The 21,467-nt window shown below is 39.9% G+C and overlaps 2 protein-coding genes across 2 annotated transcripts in view; both read right to left on the bottom strand.

Annotated features, from left to right (window-relative positions):
* LOC124280081 (ATP-dependent RNA helicase TDRD9-like) overlaps positions 1-3,971 on the bottom strand; it is a 45,012-nt gene extending 41,041 nt beyond the window's left edge. Inside the window, exons 1-2 of the mRNA XM_046715959.1 lie at positions 3,702-3,971; positions 2,146-2,224 (exon numbers count right to left, since the gene is read on the bottom strand). Coding sequence (XP_046571915.1) covers positions 2,146-2,224; positions 3,702-3,901 — 279 coding nt within the window. The 5' untranslated portion in view covers positions 3,902-3,971. The remainder of the gene's footprint in view (positions 1-2,145; positions 2,225-3,701) is intronic.
* Positions 3,972-9,487: 5,516 nt separating this feature from the next.
* LOC124280080 (putative OPA3-like protein CG13603) lies at positions 9,488-12,749 on the bottom strand. The gene is made up of 2 exons (XM_046715958.1): positions 12,535-12,749; positions 9,488-10,753 (listed from the first exon to the last, which is right to left on the bottom strand). The coding sequence occupies exons 1-2, from the start codon at positions 12,674-12,676 to the stop codon at positions 10,467-10,469; spliced, it is 429 nt and encodes a 142-aa protein (XP_046571914.1). The 5' UTR covers positions 12,677-12,749; the 3' UTR covers positions 9,488-10,466.
* Between the last annotated feature and the right edge of the window lie 8,718 nt (positions 12,750-21,467).

Raw genomic sequence — 21,467 nt, 5'->3', positions numbered from 1 at the left:
CAAAGTGTATGAATCTGGTACTTCCTGTAGTTTGAGCTGCGCATTTATCAACGGAATTACTAAACTATCGATAGTCACACATACTATCCTAGTCTGTCTCACAGTCCCTGAACCACATTATTTTCCCTACTGCCAAGCCCTCTCTGCAGTGCTAAAGCCCTAAATAAAGCAAGTCTAGATTTCCTCAGGTTCTGTCTCCCTAGGGCTCCTTTTCAATATAAATGGGCTTTTTTGTTACTATCAAAATTATATATATTCAGAGACTAAGCCTTAGTCTAATACTATCGATGCATCGATAGTTTTTCCTTTCTACCATCGATTAATCGCTATCGGAGACTCAACAATTGTAATCCATCGATAGTTAGATGCATCGTTACAGCCCTGCTACCAGTTGTGGGACTTCTATATTTGTTGAAGTCTCAGTAGCTGAGCAGATTTGATCAGAGACTTTCGTGTGTTGATTTGTTGCCTCACTCAGTTCAGGTTCACATTCCAGACTGCATTCAATCCAGAAAGTATTAGAATTCGTACTTTACTAAGAAATGTGTTAGCCCTAAATAACATTCATTTCGTCTCGTGTGGAAGCTGGGAATGATACATATACACCATTACAAAGCTATGACTAACACAGCACACACTTTAGATTTGTACAGTTTGAGGACAAGAATGAGGACATTTCAGAGACTGGAAGTCACGACTGATGAATGTCATGAAGGATACACCATGGATACAGATTAGAATGCATTTAACATGTTTAAAATCTGTGGAAATCTATACCTTCACCATTTTGTTCAGGGCTTTATACAACACATAATGAGAATCCAGAACGCACTATTGTATGGAATTGATGCAAAGAAGAATATATATTGCATTCCTGGGGACCATAATAATATTAATTATATAAAATTCATAACAAAACCTGGGGCGGTGGGGTAGCCTAGTGGTTAAACCGTCTGCTTGTCATGCTGAAGACCCGAGTTTGATTCCCCACATGGGTACAATTTGTGAAGCCCAATTTTGGTGTCGCCAGCCGTGATATTGCTGGAATATTGCTGAAAGTGGCCATGATATTGCTGGAATATTGCTAAAAGTGGCGTAAAAACATACCCATTCACTCACTCACTTAACAAAAACTATTAAACTCCTGGTTACTAATCTGTTTGAATCTTACATTCTTACTTTCTTATCCTGGTAATTAATGCAATCATCAAACCTTACAGTAGAGTATTTTTTAATTAACTTCACCTTATTCTTCTTAGACCCTAGTTTTGTAGGCCAAAGTAAAACTCTGAGCCTTTCATCATTGTTTCACCATACCACTAACATCAGTTGTGCAGGTACACTCATGATCATGATGTTGAATAGAGCACTGCCCTACCTTTGTCTTATAAACAGGTAAGACTGGGCCACCATGGCCCATCAGTACTTTTGTTGTGCTCCATTCCATCACTAACTGTACAGATGGAGCCACTGAACACGGAACACTTCTGCCGAGAAACTGTTCTCATGTCACCTTTATACCAGAATCTGTGATCATCTGTGGCACCGCATACCTTTGTAATTCCCCACCTAATGGAATATGACAGTCCTCATCAGTCGTAACCCATTTGCTTGCTGGAAGGACATTCTTGACATAATCTCTGAGGTCAACTGGTTTCACTAGGTTCCAGTGTACATTAAACATGCTAAAAAGGAGTGATATACACTCAGCCTGGGTTTAGTTGAATGATTAGTCAAAACTATATGACCCTCTATTTCTGCAGACAACTGGTTGGTTGGTTATTGTTGTTTAAACACAGCATTCAGCAATATTCCAGCTAAATGGCGGCGATCTGTAAGTAACTAAGTCTGGACCAGACAATCCAGTGATCAACAGCACTGACATTAATCTATGCGATTGGGATGCGATGACATGTGTCAACCAGGTCAGTGAGCCCGACCACCCGATTCTGTTAGTCACCTCATACGAGAAGCATGGGTTTCTGAAAATCAATTCTAACCCGGATCTTCATGGGTCTGCATGTAACTGGAGCAAATGGTCCAGGAGTGGCCCTACATATTAACGAAACAAGACCTATTTGTTTTCACTGGTAACCATGGTAACAAATTGAGTGATGTCTTGGAATGTGTAGGGGTGTTCCAGACCTGATAATGCTGCAGGAGATGTTGTTTCTCCTCCTCTTGGATCCGCTCAGCATACTCGTGTTGGTCCACAGCCACATTCCTACAACACCACCCACACATCATCAGAGGCCCAGATAAGCTGCGTATCCGGGTAAAATATGCATAGAAAATTTCCAATTACACACTGAAAAAATCATTGTTGCGTACCAATTACGCATTTAAAATGTTGATATGCAAAAAGTTTAAAACAAATGCGTACAGAATATATTAATGAAAATCAATTGCGTAATGAAAAAGACATCGATTGCTATCAAGTTGTACTGTTAGTATAGGGCAAGTTTTGTACTGTCAGTATAGGATGAGTGATTTTTTATGAAATCATTTCCATTATATTTAAGTTGGTTTTGATTAGGTATGACATAAGGCAGAACATACCTGCTTAGTAAACTTACTCAATGACATATACTTAGGTGAGTAAAATGACTGAAATACGCACGTTTGAAAGCAGTGGGTAACGGAAAATGAAATACCCACTCAACATTCATAATACCCACTCCAAAAAAATACATTGGGTACAGTACCCACATGAGCTAAATCTTATCTAGAGCTCTGCATCATCATGCTCTTGTTTGTCCACAGCCACCTTACAACATCTTAACAATCAAAGCAGGCCCGACATAACAATCTGATCATGTAAACACTAAACTTAGAGCAACCAGTCTGAAATAAATGCTAACATTATCAACTTGGTGTGTAACCATGGAATGTACATTGTCGTTGTCATTAAACAAAACATCATGCAACTGACAATCCAGAAAGTCCTGTAGGTTCACAGGTCCTATTCAGAACCCACCAGAGTACAAAATACCTACCAAGCCCAAATTTAAGATCAACTTCCTAAACATTTGTTGCTGTTAATATTTGTCACTCAAAGTATTACGGTTTGGTTCCTGATAGGTTTGTTATTTTTCTGCTGTTTAATGCTCAGCACTCACCAATAATCCAGTCATAAGAAAATTATTGAATCCAATGATAAACAGCATGAGCATCTATCAAAGAAGTTAGGAAACATTGGCATGTGACAACCAAGTCAGCAAACTGACCACCAGCCTCGACTTCTCGAAACAAACTCAAGTCTGAGTTTTGACTTAAGTTAGAGTTTTTACTCAAATTTGAGCAAATGCATTTCCCTCATAGTAGACAATTGGAGTTTGGTGGATAGATTACTTAAGTTATTTTGGCATTTTTATTTTAAAAATGCAGTTGAGTTAAAAATTCAGCTGTTTCAAATTGTCAAACTCAGTTTGAAATTTGAGTAAAAACTTAAGTTTGTTTCGAGAAATCGGGGCCCGATCCCATTAGTTTCCTCTTACGACAAGCATGGGTTGCAGAAGAACAGCTGTAACCCGGATGCATGTGGTTACTACTAAGTGAAACGTAGCATATTTTATCATGGTTATTTCATTTTGTGTCCGGTGTGACACGTGTCCTACTTCGTTTCAATCATCAACCATGCTTACGGTTTTCACAAGGAATTATCATACGAATATGCGGCAAGTGTGTTTCCTGAAACGCACCTTTTATAGGTTGGAAGATGCTTTGAAAAGTCATTTTGTTGCACTCCATGTACAGTTCCAGTTCGTGGGTCGTAGTCCCGGCCTCCAGTGAAGCTTCGTGGCACAGACTGTATCGTGGACTTCTTCTGTGTTGCTTCCTTTCCTATCTTGAACCAGTCGTCAATATCTTCTAGTGTAATATCAGTTGTTAACCTGCTCATGTTGACGAACTATCCGAGCTTTCGCTTGTTATGAACTGTCAACACTTTCGCACATGGCGCCAAGTAGAGCTGTTTATGGCTGCCTAAGTTTCGCACCCAGGGGGTCGTCTCAAAACAAACAATTTTTATAATGAACTTTTGAGCATTTATCTAACGCAAGCATTTTCAAAAACAGTTGTCAATAATTTGAAAGCACACGCACAACATACATTTATATTATTTGTGTTAGAAATGAAAACACCGTGCCCCGATGGTTTGATAAAAACTGAGTAAGCATAACCACTTACTCACCCGTATTACACCAGGCGGATCCAGTGTGTGTGTGCGTGTGTGTGCGTGCGTGCGTCTTTTCTAAAAAAAGTTGTATCCTCCCCTGCAGGCTAATTATACAAATGTGTTACTTTTGGATTGACTGTGGAAACTTGTACTGTATGAAATATTACGTATGAGACAACAATTATCTCGCATTGGAGTGATTATGATGGGTAGGTAACCAGTAACAACAGAATAATGATATTGTAACAACGTGGTTAGACAAAGATCACACGGTGTGGGAGACAAAACCGGATTAAGCTACAATTCAGGTGGGATAACCCTGAAGATCTGGGTTAGAATTAATCTTCAGCAAGCCATGCTTGTCGTAAGAGGCGACTATCGGGTTCAATAATCAAGTCTGGACCGACAATCTAGTGATCAACAGCATAGAATAGTATAGAATAATACTTTAATGCCTTTTCAGGAATTTGTGTTACATCAGCAGAGCTACTGACACATTAGAGAGATACCAAACATATTTACATAAATTCATTGATTTAGGTATCTTCACATTTGTTTAAGAGAGATATGGTACTTGGAATAAAGGATGTACGGGCTCTCTTAGTTTTCACAATTGGAACTTTGTAGCGGCGGCCTGAAGGGAGGAGGTTGTATTCCGAATTTAAGTAGTGAGTACGGTCAGATATAATTTTGACAGCTTGATTCACGATTTGCCGCTCATATATTGATGATAAACATTCAAATCTGACTCCAGCGAGTTTACTTGCAGTGTTAACAATTTTGTCTATTTTAGATTTGAGAAGAACTGAGAGAGACCCGTAACAACAATGAAAGGAAAATTTTAAAATACTCTGAATAAATGCTGCATAAAAAGATGACATCACAGATGGGTTAACATTAAAAGATCTCAGTTTACGCATGAGATGAAGACGTTGTTGACACCTTTTGTATAGGGCTTCAGTGTTAGAGTTCCAGTTCAGCTTAGGGTCAATGAAGGTTCCCAGATACTTATACTCCGACACTGTCTCAACAAATTCCCCGTTAATTATCACTGGAAGCATTTCTGTGGGCTTACTCCGAAAGTCAATTATTAGTTCCTTTGTTTTTGTGACATTTAAGGGTAAGTGGTTTTCTGCACACCAAGTCGTAAAATGATTAATGTCCTCTTTATACAGTTCTTCAGAATCAGTGTCGCTCAGTTTGCCAACAATTGCTGCATCATCTGCGAACTTTACAGTTGAACAGGTTGAATTCGAGCTTGCACAATCATTAGTGTAGAGGGTGAAAAGAACAGGAGATATTACACAGCCTTGTGGTGCACCAGTGTTGGTGGTACAGCCCCGTTAACTTTCACGTACTGCTGTCTGTCCACAAGAAAGTTTTCGATCAACTTAATGAGGTATGAGTTAACGCCCATGTCTAACAGTTTCTGTATCATGAAATGTGGCTGGATGGTGTTGAACGCAGATTAAAAGTCAACGAAGAGGATCCTGATGTATGACTTAGGTGTCTCTAGATGTTTATAGACATTATTAAGGAGTGACAGTCTATAAACATCAGCATGAGCATCGATCTACACAACTGGGATACTATGACATGTGTCAACCAAGTCATCGAGCCTGACCACCCGATCCCCTTAGTCGCCACGACCATCATGGGTTGCTGAAGACCAAAGAAAACTAGAAAGTGCCTCTTCATCAGGAATTGCACCATTTTGTTTTTGACGTCATCAGGGGCGAGAACCTCCCTCTCATCTGTTGTTATTTACCGATTCCATTGTTCTGCTATACAAACACCCTCGGGGTAGGGCCAGCACATTTCCGAGGTCATATTACGTCACCTCTGAAATGTGCTGGCCCCATACTGCTATTTTGAAAACAACACTTCTGGGTTCTTGGGATTTGGTGTTTCTTCAGCTGGCCCAAACAAGGGTAGATTACGGGAGGTAGAGCTTGTGTTGGAGGTGTCATTGTGGGCTTCATGAGACAGGAAGAGTGTGATGATGTTGGAAGCTTTTCCTATGAAGGGGAAGACGATGTAGAAGGCGCTGATTCAGGTTTGGAGGTTGTAGATCTGGGTGTGGGTTTACATAGGATGACATTGTGAGGATTGTTAAGGTTTGTGAGGACTTCAAAGAGGTGCTGCATCAGGGCTTGTACCAAAAAGGTGGATTAATTGATGCGTGTGCAGATAATGCCAGACCGATGGTGACGGTTACGTCAAACGCAACATGCTTCTGGCGATGTTTAGCGGACAGCCCTGGAGTGAGTGAGTGAGTTTTGGTTTTACGCCGCTTTTAGCAATATTCCAGCATTTCGCGGCGGGGGACACCAGAAATGGGCTTCATACATTGTACCCATGTGGGGAATCGAACCCGGGTCTTTGCGGTGACGAGCGAACGTTTTAACCAATAGGCTACACCCACCGCCCCAGGACAGCACTGGAAGGTGGGGTGGCCCGCCATGCTCGTGAACAGACTTCTCGTGGGATTAGCTTAGTGACAGATTCCTGTATTCCAGTAGTCTGTCTCACAGTCCCTGAACCACATTAATTTCCCTACTGCCAAGCCCTCTCTGCAGTGCTAAAGCCCTAAATAAAGCAAGTCTAGATTTCCTCAGGTTCAGGGTCTGTTAACATCTGCAAGAAAACTAACTCACTTTGGGGGTCGGATTACAAAGTAAACATATCTAACTGCCATGGCTGGCCGGACCAACATCCTCACCAGTGGTCTGGAATCTTGCCTCACATTTTCATCTGTCAGCTCTTAATTAACAAGCACATTGGGTGACATGAAGCTATAGTGGAGGCCTTGTGCACAGTTTCTGGTCTTTAAGAGACAAATCAAGCAAAATCTTGGGGAAAGGTTCCTCCTGAATGTTATGTTGTAAAAAGTATTGTTTCATTGTCTGACTTGGGTCCACACATAGCATCCCAATTGTTAATGCGGTTAAGGATTTAATTGTAATTAAAACAAGGGTTATTGTTCTTATTCCTGATATAGGATTATTGTGTGAAACTCTGGTTTGTTTTGAGTATCTCTTTTTATCTAATTGCTCAACAGTAAAACATATGGCAGGGACCTAGCACTCATGAAGAATGAGTGAGTGAGTGAGTTTGGGTTTACACCGCATTCAGCAATATTCAATATATGGCGGCGGTCTGTAAATAAGTCGAGTCTGGACCAGACAATCCAGTGGTCAACAGCATGAGCATCTACACAATTGGGATACGATGACATGTGTCAACCAAGTCAGCAAGCCTGACCACCCGACCCTGTTAGTCGCCTTCTCGTGAAGAACCAAATTCAAAAGGCACAGCATCTCGGAATTAAATCTGTTTACCTTCGTGATGTGATTGAGGCATGCAAGGTGAAATCTACTGAGGATGATCTAGTATCTAGAAGTACCCAGAACATCTTCAAGCGTAAGACAGATGCTGCCCTTTTCACTTCCATTGAACAGTTTGTTTAAAAAAAGGTGGTTGTCTATATCCTCTTCGCATTTTATACAAATGGATTTTGTTGGTGTTCCAGACAGATCTTGCACCTTGGTCATCTAGTGTCCAAGTGACAGTGTGGGCTGCAAGTTTCCCAACAGTAAAATGTTAGGCAGTAGGGGCACTTGACCGGCCCACATGAGGTGATGACAGCATGGAGATAGGACAGGGCCAATAAATATGCCTGTCGCTTATACCGTTATCTGATGGTTGTATGATGTGACTTCTAATTGGTAATGACCCCAGCATGTGTAGCCCCAATGCAGATGTTCTTAGTCTAGTATTCCAGTTGCGCCTGAGAATGATTTCTCAACACCATATGCGTTAAGGTTGTGTTATAATGCGGACTTGTCTTGTGTTATAATGCGGACTTGTCTTGTGTTATAATGCGGACTTGTCTCCCTTGGCCTCCCTGGCCTTGTCTATTTCTGTACCGACTTGTTGATGGGACGTTTGTAGTCCAATTCATACCTCAAATTTGACACTTCAAATTTGGGCGCCTTACTGTTTCCAAATTTTAAAATACTGGAATCCCAGATGTAACACTGGCAGCAAATGGAACATACTTAGGCTTCACTGGAATACGTTTCCCTTTCACCCTCTTGAACTCTACTGCCACTTCTCGACATGTCCACTTCGAAGGCTGTTGGCCATCACAGCCATACTGAAACGCCTACTTACGCTTTATTTAGCCTTCACGTTTCACAATGTGATGTCATTTGTAGCAAGTATAGTTAGATGTGGGGCTCAAGATGTGTTGCATTTTAGTGGAGTTTTTACCTTCAATTAACCATGCTTCTAAATTCTCTCAGACTTTCTCTCTGGAAACAGTTTCCCCTCTGAAAATTCCTTGTTTGTTAATGTCATTGTTTAATTTAATGTACAAAACGACAGTGTGGGTTTTGATTCCCAATACGCAGATATTTAAATGTCAACTGTAATTGCCAAACCATATACTAAATGACCTCTGTTGTTGGCCAAAATAGCTGGCAAAATAGTTTATTTTCGGATTTTACTGAAACCAGAGACCATATAATATTATATGGTCTCTGCTGAAACTAAATACACTGGACAAGCTTGATGTTAAGGATATAATGGATAGTGGGGATAGAAAAATTGTTTGGCTCCTCCTTTTTTAATAATAATAATAAAGTTAATGTGTTTATGGCACTGTTCCAATAAATTGCTCAGATGCAAAATCACTGTCAAAAATGAGGGTTTTCAGCTTTCATTTGAATTGGTTGCATATTCCCTGGATGCTGTTTTGGAGATTGTTCCTGCTTGGAAAAATTATCTGTCACCTTAGGCTGGGAAAGAAATCTTTCAAAATTTCCCACTAGACCAGTGAGTGGACAACCATTACTGGTCATGTCTGAACTTCACTGGTCCAAAATAACATTTGTAGATTTACTTAACTATGTATACAAAATTCACTGGAAACCAGGACCACTTATCATTTAGTGGTCCTAATGAATTTTTACTACCCAGGGACCAAAGGACCACCATAAATTTTGCACACTGCATAGGCCTTTGAACATATATCCTGTCTGAAACAAAAATCTCAGGATCTCTTGGTTGATCTATGACAAAAGAGAGAGTGAGGGAATTTAGTTTTATGCCGCTTTTAGCAATTTTCCAGCAATATCAGGGTGGGGTACAGCAGAAATGAGCTTCACACATTGGGTTCGTGTGGGGAATCAAACCCGGGTCTTCAGTGCGATGAGCAAATGCCTTAACCACAAGGCTACTCCACTGCCCCCCAATGACAAAAGAAGATGCTGCTACACACACAATTCAGTAACAACTAACACAATAAAAGGTCCACTCTTTTATTCTCATTGGTCCTGTGTTGATCTGGTTTTGAATTTTGTGACCAATATTTTAAAATTCACTTATTACAATCACCCATCACTGTAAGCACAGTCTTTCGTCAGCCTATGTGGACTCCAGGTTACAACTGTCACTACCAGAGGCTATGGAAAATTAGTCCTTTTGTTTTATTTCCAAGATTTCCAGCCACATTATTCATATGAAAACTTTTGTAAAGTTTCAAATTTGAAACAAATACAACAAGATGGGCTTGTTAGCAGCAACATGTTCATCAACTGATTGTCTATATCCTGCTGCTTCTGACTTAAGATGGGGCTTGCCATGGTGGAGACACAGTCCTCATTTACAGACTTACAGGAACTGTCATATTCCGAAACTTCTCCAACAACCCTGCCATGTTTACAGTCCAAACATGACTGTACTTGATATCACACTAGCATTTCAATCATTTGCTGTAAAACATCTCAATCATTTCTACAACACAACAACATTACATATACACACAACAGTGTATTCATACAAATTTGATTATTTAAGAAAAAGCAGTTGCTACAAACTATTTGTACTACTACCACATTATCTTCAAACATTGTATTATTATTGAGATATTGTAAATATGCTATTTCCCTAACATACTTCACTTAGATAGCTCTAAACTTCAGAAAGAGTGTCATATAAAATTTGCTGAAATAGTAAAAAGGTACCAAATTTTGTTTTCAGATTGCACAAGTTTGTTACGAAACACGCCTGGTTTGAAATTTCTTCTCATTCAAACTTTTTCAAGCAGGTCTCATCGCCGATCTGGCAAATAGAATTATATTACTACAGACAAATTCTCACATTTCCTGTACTTCACACAATATATATGAAAACAAGCAGCTCCAGCTATGTCTTCCCTGTTCCAAATATTCTGGCTGTAAGACTGAGGTTTCTTGTGTTCAGGTCACTAACAGTCCGCTCGAGTTCACGTATCTTGGTACCTTGCATTTCTGTTTCCAGACCTAAATATTGTATTTTTTTCTCTAATGACAGAAGTTTTTTGTCTCTCTCTCTCCTCCTTGATCTCCTCCTTTGTAGCAGACCTGTTGTATTCATACATCAACGTACCCACAGCGATGGAGAAGATGATGAACTCTCCTAACATCTCGGCACCGAGCTCTGTTGCCATCTCGTCACTTAGCTTGTCCACGTGCTTGGCTCGACCAAGTCCCATGAGGTTGAGGCGGAAGTTGACCTCAAACCAGTGGTAAACTGACAACAGAGGACAAAGTGGATTAGAGGTTGATCTTACACTAGTGGAACCCTGACTGAAGACAATTTGGATATGGATACATGTTATCATTCTTGTTTGTTTCGGGAATGGTTAATATCTTGCATTAGTAAGAATCTTTCTGTTTGCTCTCTATGTTTATTCCTACCACAGGATAATTATTGTCACAAAACACACAAGCATGATAACCTCATCATATTTTGTACTTCATACATTATATTATCTAAAAATGTATCTTTATCTCTCGTAAATGGTTTTCTGGAATATATTATATAATGTCACAAGGTCAGTGATAAGGGAATCAGGCAGCAACAACAAGCAATACAGAAACTTGTCTTTTAGACATAGAAATAACAAAGATAGAAGTAAAAGACAGTTGTCTACACATTTATTGTTTTTCATTGATACTCTTGCAATCTTGACTGCTAGAGAAGTTTCCGGTTATCGAACACCATGGATGCCATGACACCATGGACACCGTCACAGCCACGCATGGAAAAGGATGTTGACACTGAAGTAAGCGATATAGCATGATCGAGAACCCTGGGTTTGATGTTCAAGTATGTCACTTACTTTATTAATATTGTAAGGGACCGTTCATAATATATACATGGCTAGGGGGTGGGTGGGGGATGATGACTTTTAAGGAGAAGCATGAACAATGTGAATGCCCCACCAGCCCTAAAATTTATGTACAAAGTAAGTCAACCAACCCTGCACGTCATGTACAATATCAATGACTACCCCCTCCTTCCAATAATTTTGAAGCATAATTTTTAATATCAATATGTACAAAATTGCTGACACTGGTACATGTGTACAAAATTGATTAACACACACACACACACCACATCACCCCCCACACCACACCACACACACACACACACACACCAAGCCATAAATTATTAACAGTCCCTAACATCATTTTTAAGTTATTCTTGTGATGTCATGGTTTGGTACACCTGAAATGGGATCAACAAACTGTGCTCATGTAGGGAATCAAACCCAGGGCCTCCTTTCACAAAACACTAATATGATCGTAAGTCAATAAGGTAACCATTACTGGCTAGCGACCAGTTATCGACGCGTACCAGCTATCGCCAACACCTGGCTGTAGCGCTTGAGCAGACAGCTTGATTTTAACTGTCGTAGCCTATCGCTTTTGTGAAGTGTCAATGTGTGAAATACTATGGAAGTACAAGTCAAGCTGTCTGTGCAAGCACTACAGCCAGGTGTTGGCAATAGCTGGTACGCGGTGATAACTGGTCGCTAACCAGTAGTGCAATGTTAAAGAATGAGAGTTAAGGTTAACCTTAGCAAAGGTTGCTTCGTGAAAGGCCCATAACAAGCAAACACTTCAACTCCAAGGCCCACACACACCCTGTTATTACATCACCCCAAGGCTACTTAAAATGTACATCAATCATACAATGACATAATTTGGTTTCACTTGCTTTAAGAAGTAATTCAAAGATAAGCCCGTTTCACACTCATAAAATTTACGGCTGCTGCTGGAAGCCCTAATCATGTGTCGGATTGAAACAACAGATGAGTTGCGTCATATATTACGCGTTGTCTTGGGGTATCGACCAAGGAAACCTCGCCACTATATCATATGGCCTTATTCTGGATATTATTACGACTAATAATACATGTCATATGGTCAGATCTACAACCTACTCAACAATCTGACACAACAGGATAGAATCTATAGCTGTCAGGACCCGCTAAGGTCATGATCGTGAACACATTTAGTACGTACTCTGGGCTGGTGGCATGCATACATATTTCTTAAAAAACGGACTGCTTTTCGCTCTCCTCTTCATGGCGTTAGCGACAGGCTTGCTGGCCTGTTTGATTACAAGAGATCCGAGTTTTACCAAAGGGAAGGCACCAGCAACCATTCTGAGACTGAAAATGACCTAAAAGTGTATGTTTGTCATTTAGAGTTACCTCCCCAGGCATTAGACTGAGTTCCTGGCTTGTGGCGCATAGCAACAGTGAACCCAGTTTACCCCAGAAAAAAACAAAACAAGCTCCCTACTCTGATAACCCCTGCATGGAGTTCTCATATCTAAAATTTAGCATCAGTTACATCATTTGCTTCAGCAAGAATGGTATCCATACGATTACGATATTGCGATTATGTATAACTATTACCCATAAGGGTAGAATTATTGCGTGAAATAATGATTATACCCCTCCCGGGTTTTGGATCTAATAATTCTCAATGGTGATTGGTTATTTGAAACCTTAAGACGCCATGTGCAGTGATTCACTGGTGAGAATATATGTCGTCATTGTTCATGTCGTAACAAATTGATTACATTACGTAAGTGAAGTTTCTTTGCAGGGTTGACATTTCCTGCAGTTTTCATAAAACAGTTTTTCCCTTCCAATGTCAGTGAGTAGTTTGCGAATTACTAACGCTTAGCTTTCCAGAAGGGCCCATTTATGGTGTCCCCCGCCGTGATACTGCTGGAATACATGTATTTAAATATTGCTAAAAGCGGCGTAAAACCAACTCGATCACTCACTCACTTTCCAGAAGGAACGATAAACGACAATTTCTTATTCTCCTAACTACCCATAATAAAATTTATTGGCAACATTTCAAGTCTGTACTGGGGCGGTGGGGTTGCCTAGTGGTTAAAACGTTGGCTCGTCACGCCGAAGACCCGGGTTCGATTCCCCACATGGGCATAATGTGTGAAACCCATTTCTGGTGTCCCCCGCCATGATATTGCTGGAATATTGCTAAAAGCGGCGTAAAACTAAACTCAGTCAATGCAAGTCAGGAACTTAGTACGTCACCTCGCGGACGCGAGGATGTCAGTTTATAGTGAGTGAGTGAGTGAGTTTAGTTTTACGCCGCTTTTAGCAATATTCCAGCAATATCACGGCGGTGGACACCAGAAATGGGCTTCACATATTGTACCCATGTAGGGAATCGAACCCGGGTCTTCGGCGTGACGAGCGAACGCTTTAACCACTAGGCTACCCCACCGCCCCAGTCAGTTTATAAGTGACGTTACAGTGGCTCATAAACATTTGAAAGTTATCGAACATAATCAAGTTGATGACAAACATGCATAACGCCTTTGGATGATGTGGAATATTTATCAAGTCGCAGTTATTTATTCGGAGTCAGAACCCAGAGTTATTCCATGTGAGCATGTGGATGATAGAATGAAAGAACGAACGAACAAATGAAAAGTAGTGCCAACGAAGCTGACATTACCAAGAGAATTTAAATATATAAAAGACTCTTTCTCCGCCCTACCTTCTAGGTTAGTGTTTATGAGTATAAACTGTATGGTTGCCTTACTTAATCATAGGGGGTTGTAACCCAATTGATGTGGGTACGACAAGTAAGAACAACATGGAAAAGGGACTGATAATATATTATAGAAGACCTGGGAGAGATTGGTACTGGAACTGCATTACATTTTTTGTTTTTGTTAGAGAGGTTAAGATAATTTTTTATTGCCCGTGAGGGAATGTGTCTTACATCTGAGTGAGCATAATACATTGTATCAAATAAATACATATAAACATATCATAATTACGTACAAATGTACAAAAACATGAGAATGGAAAACATTAACGGCTGTTCAACAAAGTAATTGACATGTTCTTTGGTAGGTAACTCGTCGTATCATCCTTACATTTTTTACATCACAGTCAATAATGATGTTTGTGTCAGTCGCGGCAAGTATTCATTGTGCAAGACACAAGCAGTAATACTGAAAACAATACTTTTGAGACGACCCTTTTCTATCAAATTCTCCCCAACTTATGGGGTTCAGAAATTACATATTTTCACCTTGGTTGAAAATATGTAACACAAAAGTTATGTAGCAACGTTTTAAAAGATATTTTCGACACTATCAGGCTTTTAGTGCCTTGTCACAGCGTCGGCCTAACGTTAGACTAGATACATTGCAGGGGCGGATCTAGAGGGGGGTGTATAGGGGTGCGACCCCCCCCCCACACACACACACACCACCCCTTGTTCCTCGAAATTTATTTCTCAGAGGAGCATTCCCCCCTAAGGGACCGTTCATAATTTATGGCTGGAAGTTGGGTGTGTGATTTTAAGGGGAGTCACCCATTTTGTTCTTGGGGGGAGGTAGGGGGTCAGCAATTTTGTACATAAAAATATTTTTAAAATATGGAAAGGGGAGGTGGGGTCATCGACTTTGTACATGACATGCAGGGGGAGGTCACTTTCTTTGTACATACACACACACACACACACATCCCCTAGCCATAAATTATGAACGGTCCCTAACCTTTGTACTTTAATGATTTAGGTGCACACCCCCTCTATGGTCTCATATTGTGTTGTCTAGGAATGAATGTGCAAGACGACCATGATGGTCAGGTCAGCACGTCATGTTGATGACTCAATTCATACGCCTCGGTAATACACGTGAAACGCTTTCAAGATGACAGGGGCTTGTCAAGCCAAAACGAACTATCCGTTATATTGCTAAATTTATGTATATAAGTTTTTTTAATTGTTCAGATTATACACTGGATATTAATTACATGTGTGGATTTATATTTTGTATGTGTAGAAGTGTATCGGTGTAGGTATATTAAGAGTGGGTGAGTGAGTTAGTTTAGTTTTAGGCCGCTTTTAGCAATATTCAGGCAATATCACGGCGGGGGACACCAGAAATGGGCTTCACACATTGTACCAATGTGGGGAATCGAATCCGGGCCTTAACGCTTTAACCACTAGGCTACCCCACCTCCCCAGGTATATGAAGAAGTGATGCACATACAGGCAAGAATTAATGGATGCCAACTTCTTCTTTGTTTGTTTGTTGTTTAAGGCCGCACTCAGTAATATTTCAGCTATATGGCGGTGGTCTGTAAATCATCGAAGCTGGACCGGCCAACCCAGTGATCAACAGCATGAGCATAGATCTACGCAGTTGGGATGCGATGTGTCAGCGAATCTAACCACCCGTTATAGTGGCCGCTTACGAAAAGCATGGGTTGGTGAAGGTCAGTTCTAACCCGGAGGGGCGGTGGGGTAGCCTAATGGTTAAAGCGTTGGCTCGTCACGCCGAAGACCCGGGTTCGAATCCCCACATGGGCACAATGTGTGAAGCCCATTTCTGGTGTCTCCCGCCGTGATGTTGCTGGAATATTGCTAAAAGCGGCGTAAAACCAAACTCAGTCAGTCAGTCAGTCTAACCCGGATCTTCACGGGTGTATATATTTGTACTCATATAGGGAACAGCCACTCACTCACTCACTCACTCTGATGGGGTACATACACTAAACGCCAAAAGAAACGTTACCCTCCTTCCTTTATGAAGGAGGTACCTATCTTCAGCTGTGATGCGTGGACGTCCACTTCTTGGTCTGTCTACGGTGATCCCAGTCTGTCTGAAGCCCTGAAGAAGTCTTATATCCGTGATACAGTGGCATCCGAGGGGGATGGCAACAGCATTTGTATGTCGATCCCATCTGCACCATCCCAGTGGCTCTTTGTCTCTCTTCAGCCGTTAATCGTGGCATATTTCTCGGACTTGTGTATCAGATCATGTCTTCTAGGCTCTCTTTATACCCTATAGAATCATTCTGCATGTGAAATGGATGTAAATACTGTTTGAATATTGCTGCGTTTTGGGATTGCTATTGCTATGTGTAAAATGGAAATGGAAAAATGTTACTTTGCAAGCAAAAATGCTAAAGATAATTGTAGAAGTTCCTAAACATTTTTTCACAATATCAAAGAAACGTTTTACTTGTTCTCACTAATGCAAATCAGCAGAAAATGTTTGAAAAGACTGAAATCTGTGTTGTTAAGCTTTCTTGTAAACTAAAACCTTCTAAAATATCTTTTATAGTTTTTCAGTAATTCATAAATGTAGGAGGGTAACGTTTCTTTTGGCGTCTAGTGTATTCTACTCACTCGCTCACCCACTCACTCACGCGATCACTCTGATGGAGAATTATACTGACTCACTCAACCACTCATTCCATCACTCTGATGGAGAATAGTGATCACTCACTCAACCACTCACTCCATCACTCTGATGGAGAATAGTGATCACTCACTCTGATGGAGAATTGTACTCACTCAATCTGATGACGGGCGGTGGGGATGCCCAGTGGTTAAAGCGTTCACTCGTCACGGCAAAGGTCCGGGTTCGATTCCCCACATGGGTACAATATGTGAAGCCCATTTCTGGTGTCCCCCGACGTGATATTGCTGGAATATTGCTAAAAGCGGCATAAAACCCAACTCACTCACTCACTCACTGTGATGAGGTAGTGTATTCACTCACTCCTCCATGAGACGGTAACACCACGAGATTTTCACTCGGGCTGCGTGATGCACACTTTTCTCTGCTATCTTGATCAGTCTGTCCAGTAAAGCGAAGTCACATGGAAACTTTTCCCTCGCTGTTGGATTCACAACTTTCATGTTTATCGCGTCTCACTCTCCCGACTTACGGACATAAAGACTTTAAAAACTCTGGCAATTAATTTTGAGCAGCACGTTGAAAACAGTAATACGCTCCTTTCACTCTTCACATATGCTTTTAAATTTAAGTTTGTTTCATGTCTCGAAATAACTTTACTTTGGAAATCACGCTGGTAGAATCCATGCCAATATTCTCCCGGTTGGGGAAATGTATCGATTGGGCACTTCTCAAGCGTGTTACCTCCCTTTAACCACTATCCGACGGATCATCAGCGGATGTGTCTTTGATATTCAAAATAGGTAAAACCTTGCCTGCTAAACAGACAGTATTTTTGAAAACCCATCAGCTAATGAGACTGAAAAAAATCGTTATCACCGACAGTGAATTCACGTGAGTTTAAAGTTTCTCCGCTGTTGTTATAGAAACGCAATTCTTCGCCAGAGCTGCTCGAAGAATATATTGACAGATACATGAATATTTATGACTATCGATTGCAATGGCGGATGTGCTTGTTTGGTCTGTTTACCCCAGTAGACCCTAGTATGTATGGTGAGTTGAGAGTGTAACTGTTGATGTACATCGATATTAGAGACTATACTGACTAAATGTCGCAATGTCACATTCGTAACAACCGCGAGAGTAACTAGGTCACACGAGAACACCGGCTGTGCACTATTTTATGCCCTACCTGTGCGTTGAGACTCGCGGTGTCAATGTTTATATATCACACGTCGTTTAGCGTGTAATCGTTCCTGTGGTGAGAACCTTGTCGGAAACACTTTCCAAAATTGAACAGACGTTGTTGTGCTTAAATCTACGAGTCGAAAGAATAATTCCTTAAATGTTGATGTGTAGGTCTATGTGTCTGAACTGATTTATTTGATGGTAGCCTATATATAAAGTAATCGTAAAATGTTGACGCTTAACCCATACTAGTACACAGGATTTTTTAGCTTAGTAGATGTTTATTCAGTGTCCAAACCACCATCTTGCGGCGTTCTTGGGTGGTTTAGTCAATGAGTTAACAGGAATTATTCTAGCTACATGTAGAATTGTCACAATGTGTTAGATAATATACCTTGATAATGTCACATGAAAGTATGCACACATGCACACGACCAGTAAAAAATCCCGGTTAGAATTTGTCTTGTGACAGTAACCCATGCTTGTAGCAAGAGGCGACTATAACAGGTTCGGGTTGTCAGACTTGCTGTCTTGGTTGACATTTGTCATCGTATCCCAATTGTGTAGATCAATGTTCATGCTGTTGATCACTTGATTGATCACTTGAAGTCAAGCCCAGACTTGATTATTTATGATGCTGCCATATAGATAGAATATTAAAGAGTGAGGCATTCAACAACAAGCAAGCAAACAGAAGAAAACAAACACAAACAGAACAAAAGTACCATATGTCCTCCGTGAGACACCTGTCCTATTCTGTTTATTGTTGACACAGTGGCCTCTCACAATGCATACATTGAGAAATCACAGTTCTACAGTCATACAAAGGGGTACATTTGCAGGAAGTTGTCATTAAATAATCAACAAATTACATTACGTACAGGCCCATTGTCAAACAGAGGCTCCGATTCCAATTTGTTTACACAGCATAATGACCCATGGTAAATGTGAGGCATGTATTGGAGACCCACACCTATTTGAGGAAATATGGTAACTTCTTTTGGAAAGAACGTTCAGTGTCTTGGTGTAATTAAGGAAATTGCTACCTGCTCAGCTGATACTCTTCATAACACGGTAGTGTTTTTTATTAGGTAATAAAACATGTTCAGATATCCAGGGCTAGATTTAAGAGATGTTAACCTACTTGCACCAGGTGCAACCTAAGATAAAAACCTTGTTGCACCATCCAAATTCCAGTTGCACTGCTTTTATTGCAATATGTAATGTAAGAAATATGCTATTGAATTATTTAGATGTTTTATTCAGAAGTTTAGCCACTCAAAAATTGACTTGCACCTGGTGCAAGTTAGACTAATAACCAGGTTGCTCTTTGTAATATTGGGTTGCACCAGTGCAAGTAAGAAAGCACTAAATCGAGCCCTGATATCTGATTATAAAATTCACTGTATCACTCATGTTGTGGAATGGCGAGCATTAGTGCACAGTTTTACCTTACATTAAAACCTATGGGTCCAGGGGCTCCCACAAATACAAATTTCAAGGGTCCATATGAGGGTCCTGTAAAGTAAGGAAATAGTGTCAAGTACTGTAAGATGTAATATTTACATTATCGCATTAATCTGCTGGAGAATTTTGTATTTGGAATGTTATTCTCTCTCTCTTCCCCTGAAGGAAAAAGCCCTGAGAAGGGTGTAGGTGTTCCTGCGTTATTGTGAGTCGCTCAGAATGCAATATATAATTTTTCTACGTCCATGCTATACATGTTTGAATACTGGATTACTGTATAGCATAAAACCTTGTGAATAACTTATGCATTTTCTATAATGACTTGTACCATATGCTTCTTCTGGGAGACAATTGATATGCTAATGATAAAGTCAGAATTGTACAAAGGCTTCCTCTTCTAGCAGAGATTTTTTATGAATATATAAACTGTTATGATTCACATGTTCAGAATTACTTCTTCTCAGTGGGCAGAAAACTAATTCAAACTGTTCTGGCATCCTGCTTTAAAATTTAAACTATCCCTTTAATTAAGTGATATTAAAGCTTAATCTTCACTAGACATAATCAAAAGTCATTAACAGATCTTAAATTTTTTCAAAATGGTTTGAAATTTTTGTTGTTGAAAAAGTCCAAGAAATATACAAAGAAAGCCAAACCCCCAAAACTATACTATGCAAGAAAAACAAAATCTAAGAGTAAAAGGGTTGTGAAAGTGATGTGGAATTTAGTTGTACTTCCTGAGTACAAGTTTTACATTTAAAAATAGTGTAAAATAGTATACACTGATGTACAAGCAGAGATCCCTTGTCATCATTTACATACATGCCAACATGTCTTGAAAACAAAGTGTATAATATTGATCTTTGAGGCCTACTTAGGGTTTCATGTTTGAAAATATAGTCACTGAAGAGGTTAATTATTCATTAACTAGTTTGGTACTTCTCAAGCCAACAAAATACTAAATCATATAATTTTCTCTGCAAAGAGACATATCTATTTATGTAATATATAAAAAAAAACAATTTCCAAATTAAATAACTATCAGAAAACCTTAGAATTCATCTTTCTTGCAGAAAAAAACGTTTCTAAAAGAAACAATGATGTGGAAAATTTTGAAAAAAAATGGTTTCCTTTCATCCCATTTCTCAATCATTGACTGTTCAACCACCCTTTAGAAGCTGGTATGTGTCAACCTATCTTACTTGCATATTACAGGCGCCATATAGCTGGAATATTGCTGAGTGCGGCATAAAACCTAACTCACTACTTGTATATTGCTTTTGTTATTGTGGTGGCAGAGAAGCCTAGTGGCTAAGGCTTCGGCTCGCGACGCCGGGTTCTATCCCATGGGTACTGTCTGTGGGACTCGTTCCTGGTATCCCACTCCACGACATTGCTGGAGTGTTCCTAACAGGGCCGCTAAACCATACTCACTCACTCACCTTTGTTACAATAATATGTTTGTATATATGTAACTATGGGATTGAATAAATAAAAAAATTATTCGTTAACTAAAACAATCAGTGAAAGGAGCATCGTATGATGGTACTGTGTAAGTATTAGAATAAATCTTAACTATTTATTGGCATCCATGTGTAAGATTTTTATTTTTTCATTATTCATCCAAATTCAATGGTGAGGTAGAAAAATTACAGTTAAGAAATTTCAGTTTCCAGAATAGTTCTGTTTCTGAGTAGGGCTGGCTAGAGAGATTCATAATCAGAAATACTGTCGATAGGAAAAATACATTATGATTATTGATGTGAAAATTGTGTCATCGGTAATATCATGCCTGAATTAATTTGATGAAATATAGTTTTAATTTGCTCAGACAATGCACAAAGTTAGGTCTTATTCATGGTCTGCTTCTAAATTGTGCCGATGTGACGTTAAATATTAACTCACTCACTCACTGCTTCTAAATTATGTTGAGGACGGTGTTTTGTTTGTAATCCATGCATGCCTTAATATGTCTCCATTCAAGAGTGATGTGAAACATGCTGATTTCTTTCTGATTTTTCTTCATTTTTGCTCAAAGGTATTGATCGATAATCAATCGATATTTAGTTGACAATTGTTGATCTCTGTGATC

Source organism: Haliotis rubra, unplaced genomic scaffold (genome assembly GCF_003918875.1).
Source record: "Haliotis rubra isolate DU_JTF1 unplaced genomic scaffold, ASM391887v1 Scf26, whole genome shotgun sequence".
In the NCBI taxonomy this organism is placed as follows: Eukaryota; Metazoa; Mollusca; class Gastropoda; order Lepetellida; family Haliotidae; genus Haliotis; species Haliotis rubra.
The sequence above is the reverse complement of the archived record's forward strand: the minus strand, read 5'-3'. Positions and strand labels throughout refer to the sequence as shown.

Coding starts and splice junctions, on each gene's coding strand:
- LOC124280080 (XM_046715958.1), bottom strand. CDS start 12,676: ATGGTTGCTGGTGCCTTCCCTTTGGTAAAACTCGGATCTCTTGTAATC. Junction 10,754..12,534: donor ATGCATGCCACCAGCCCAGA/GTACGTACTAAA, acceptor CTCTGTTGTCAG/TTTACCACTGGTTTGAGGTC.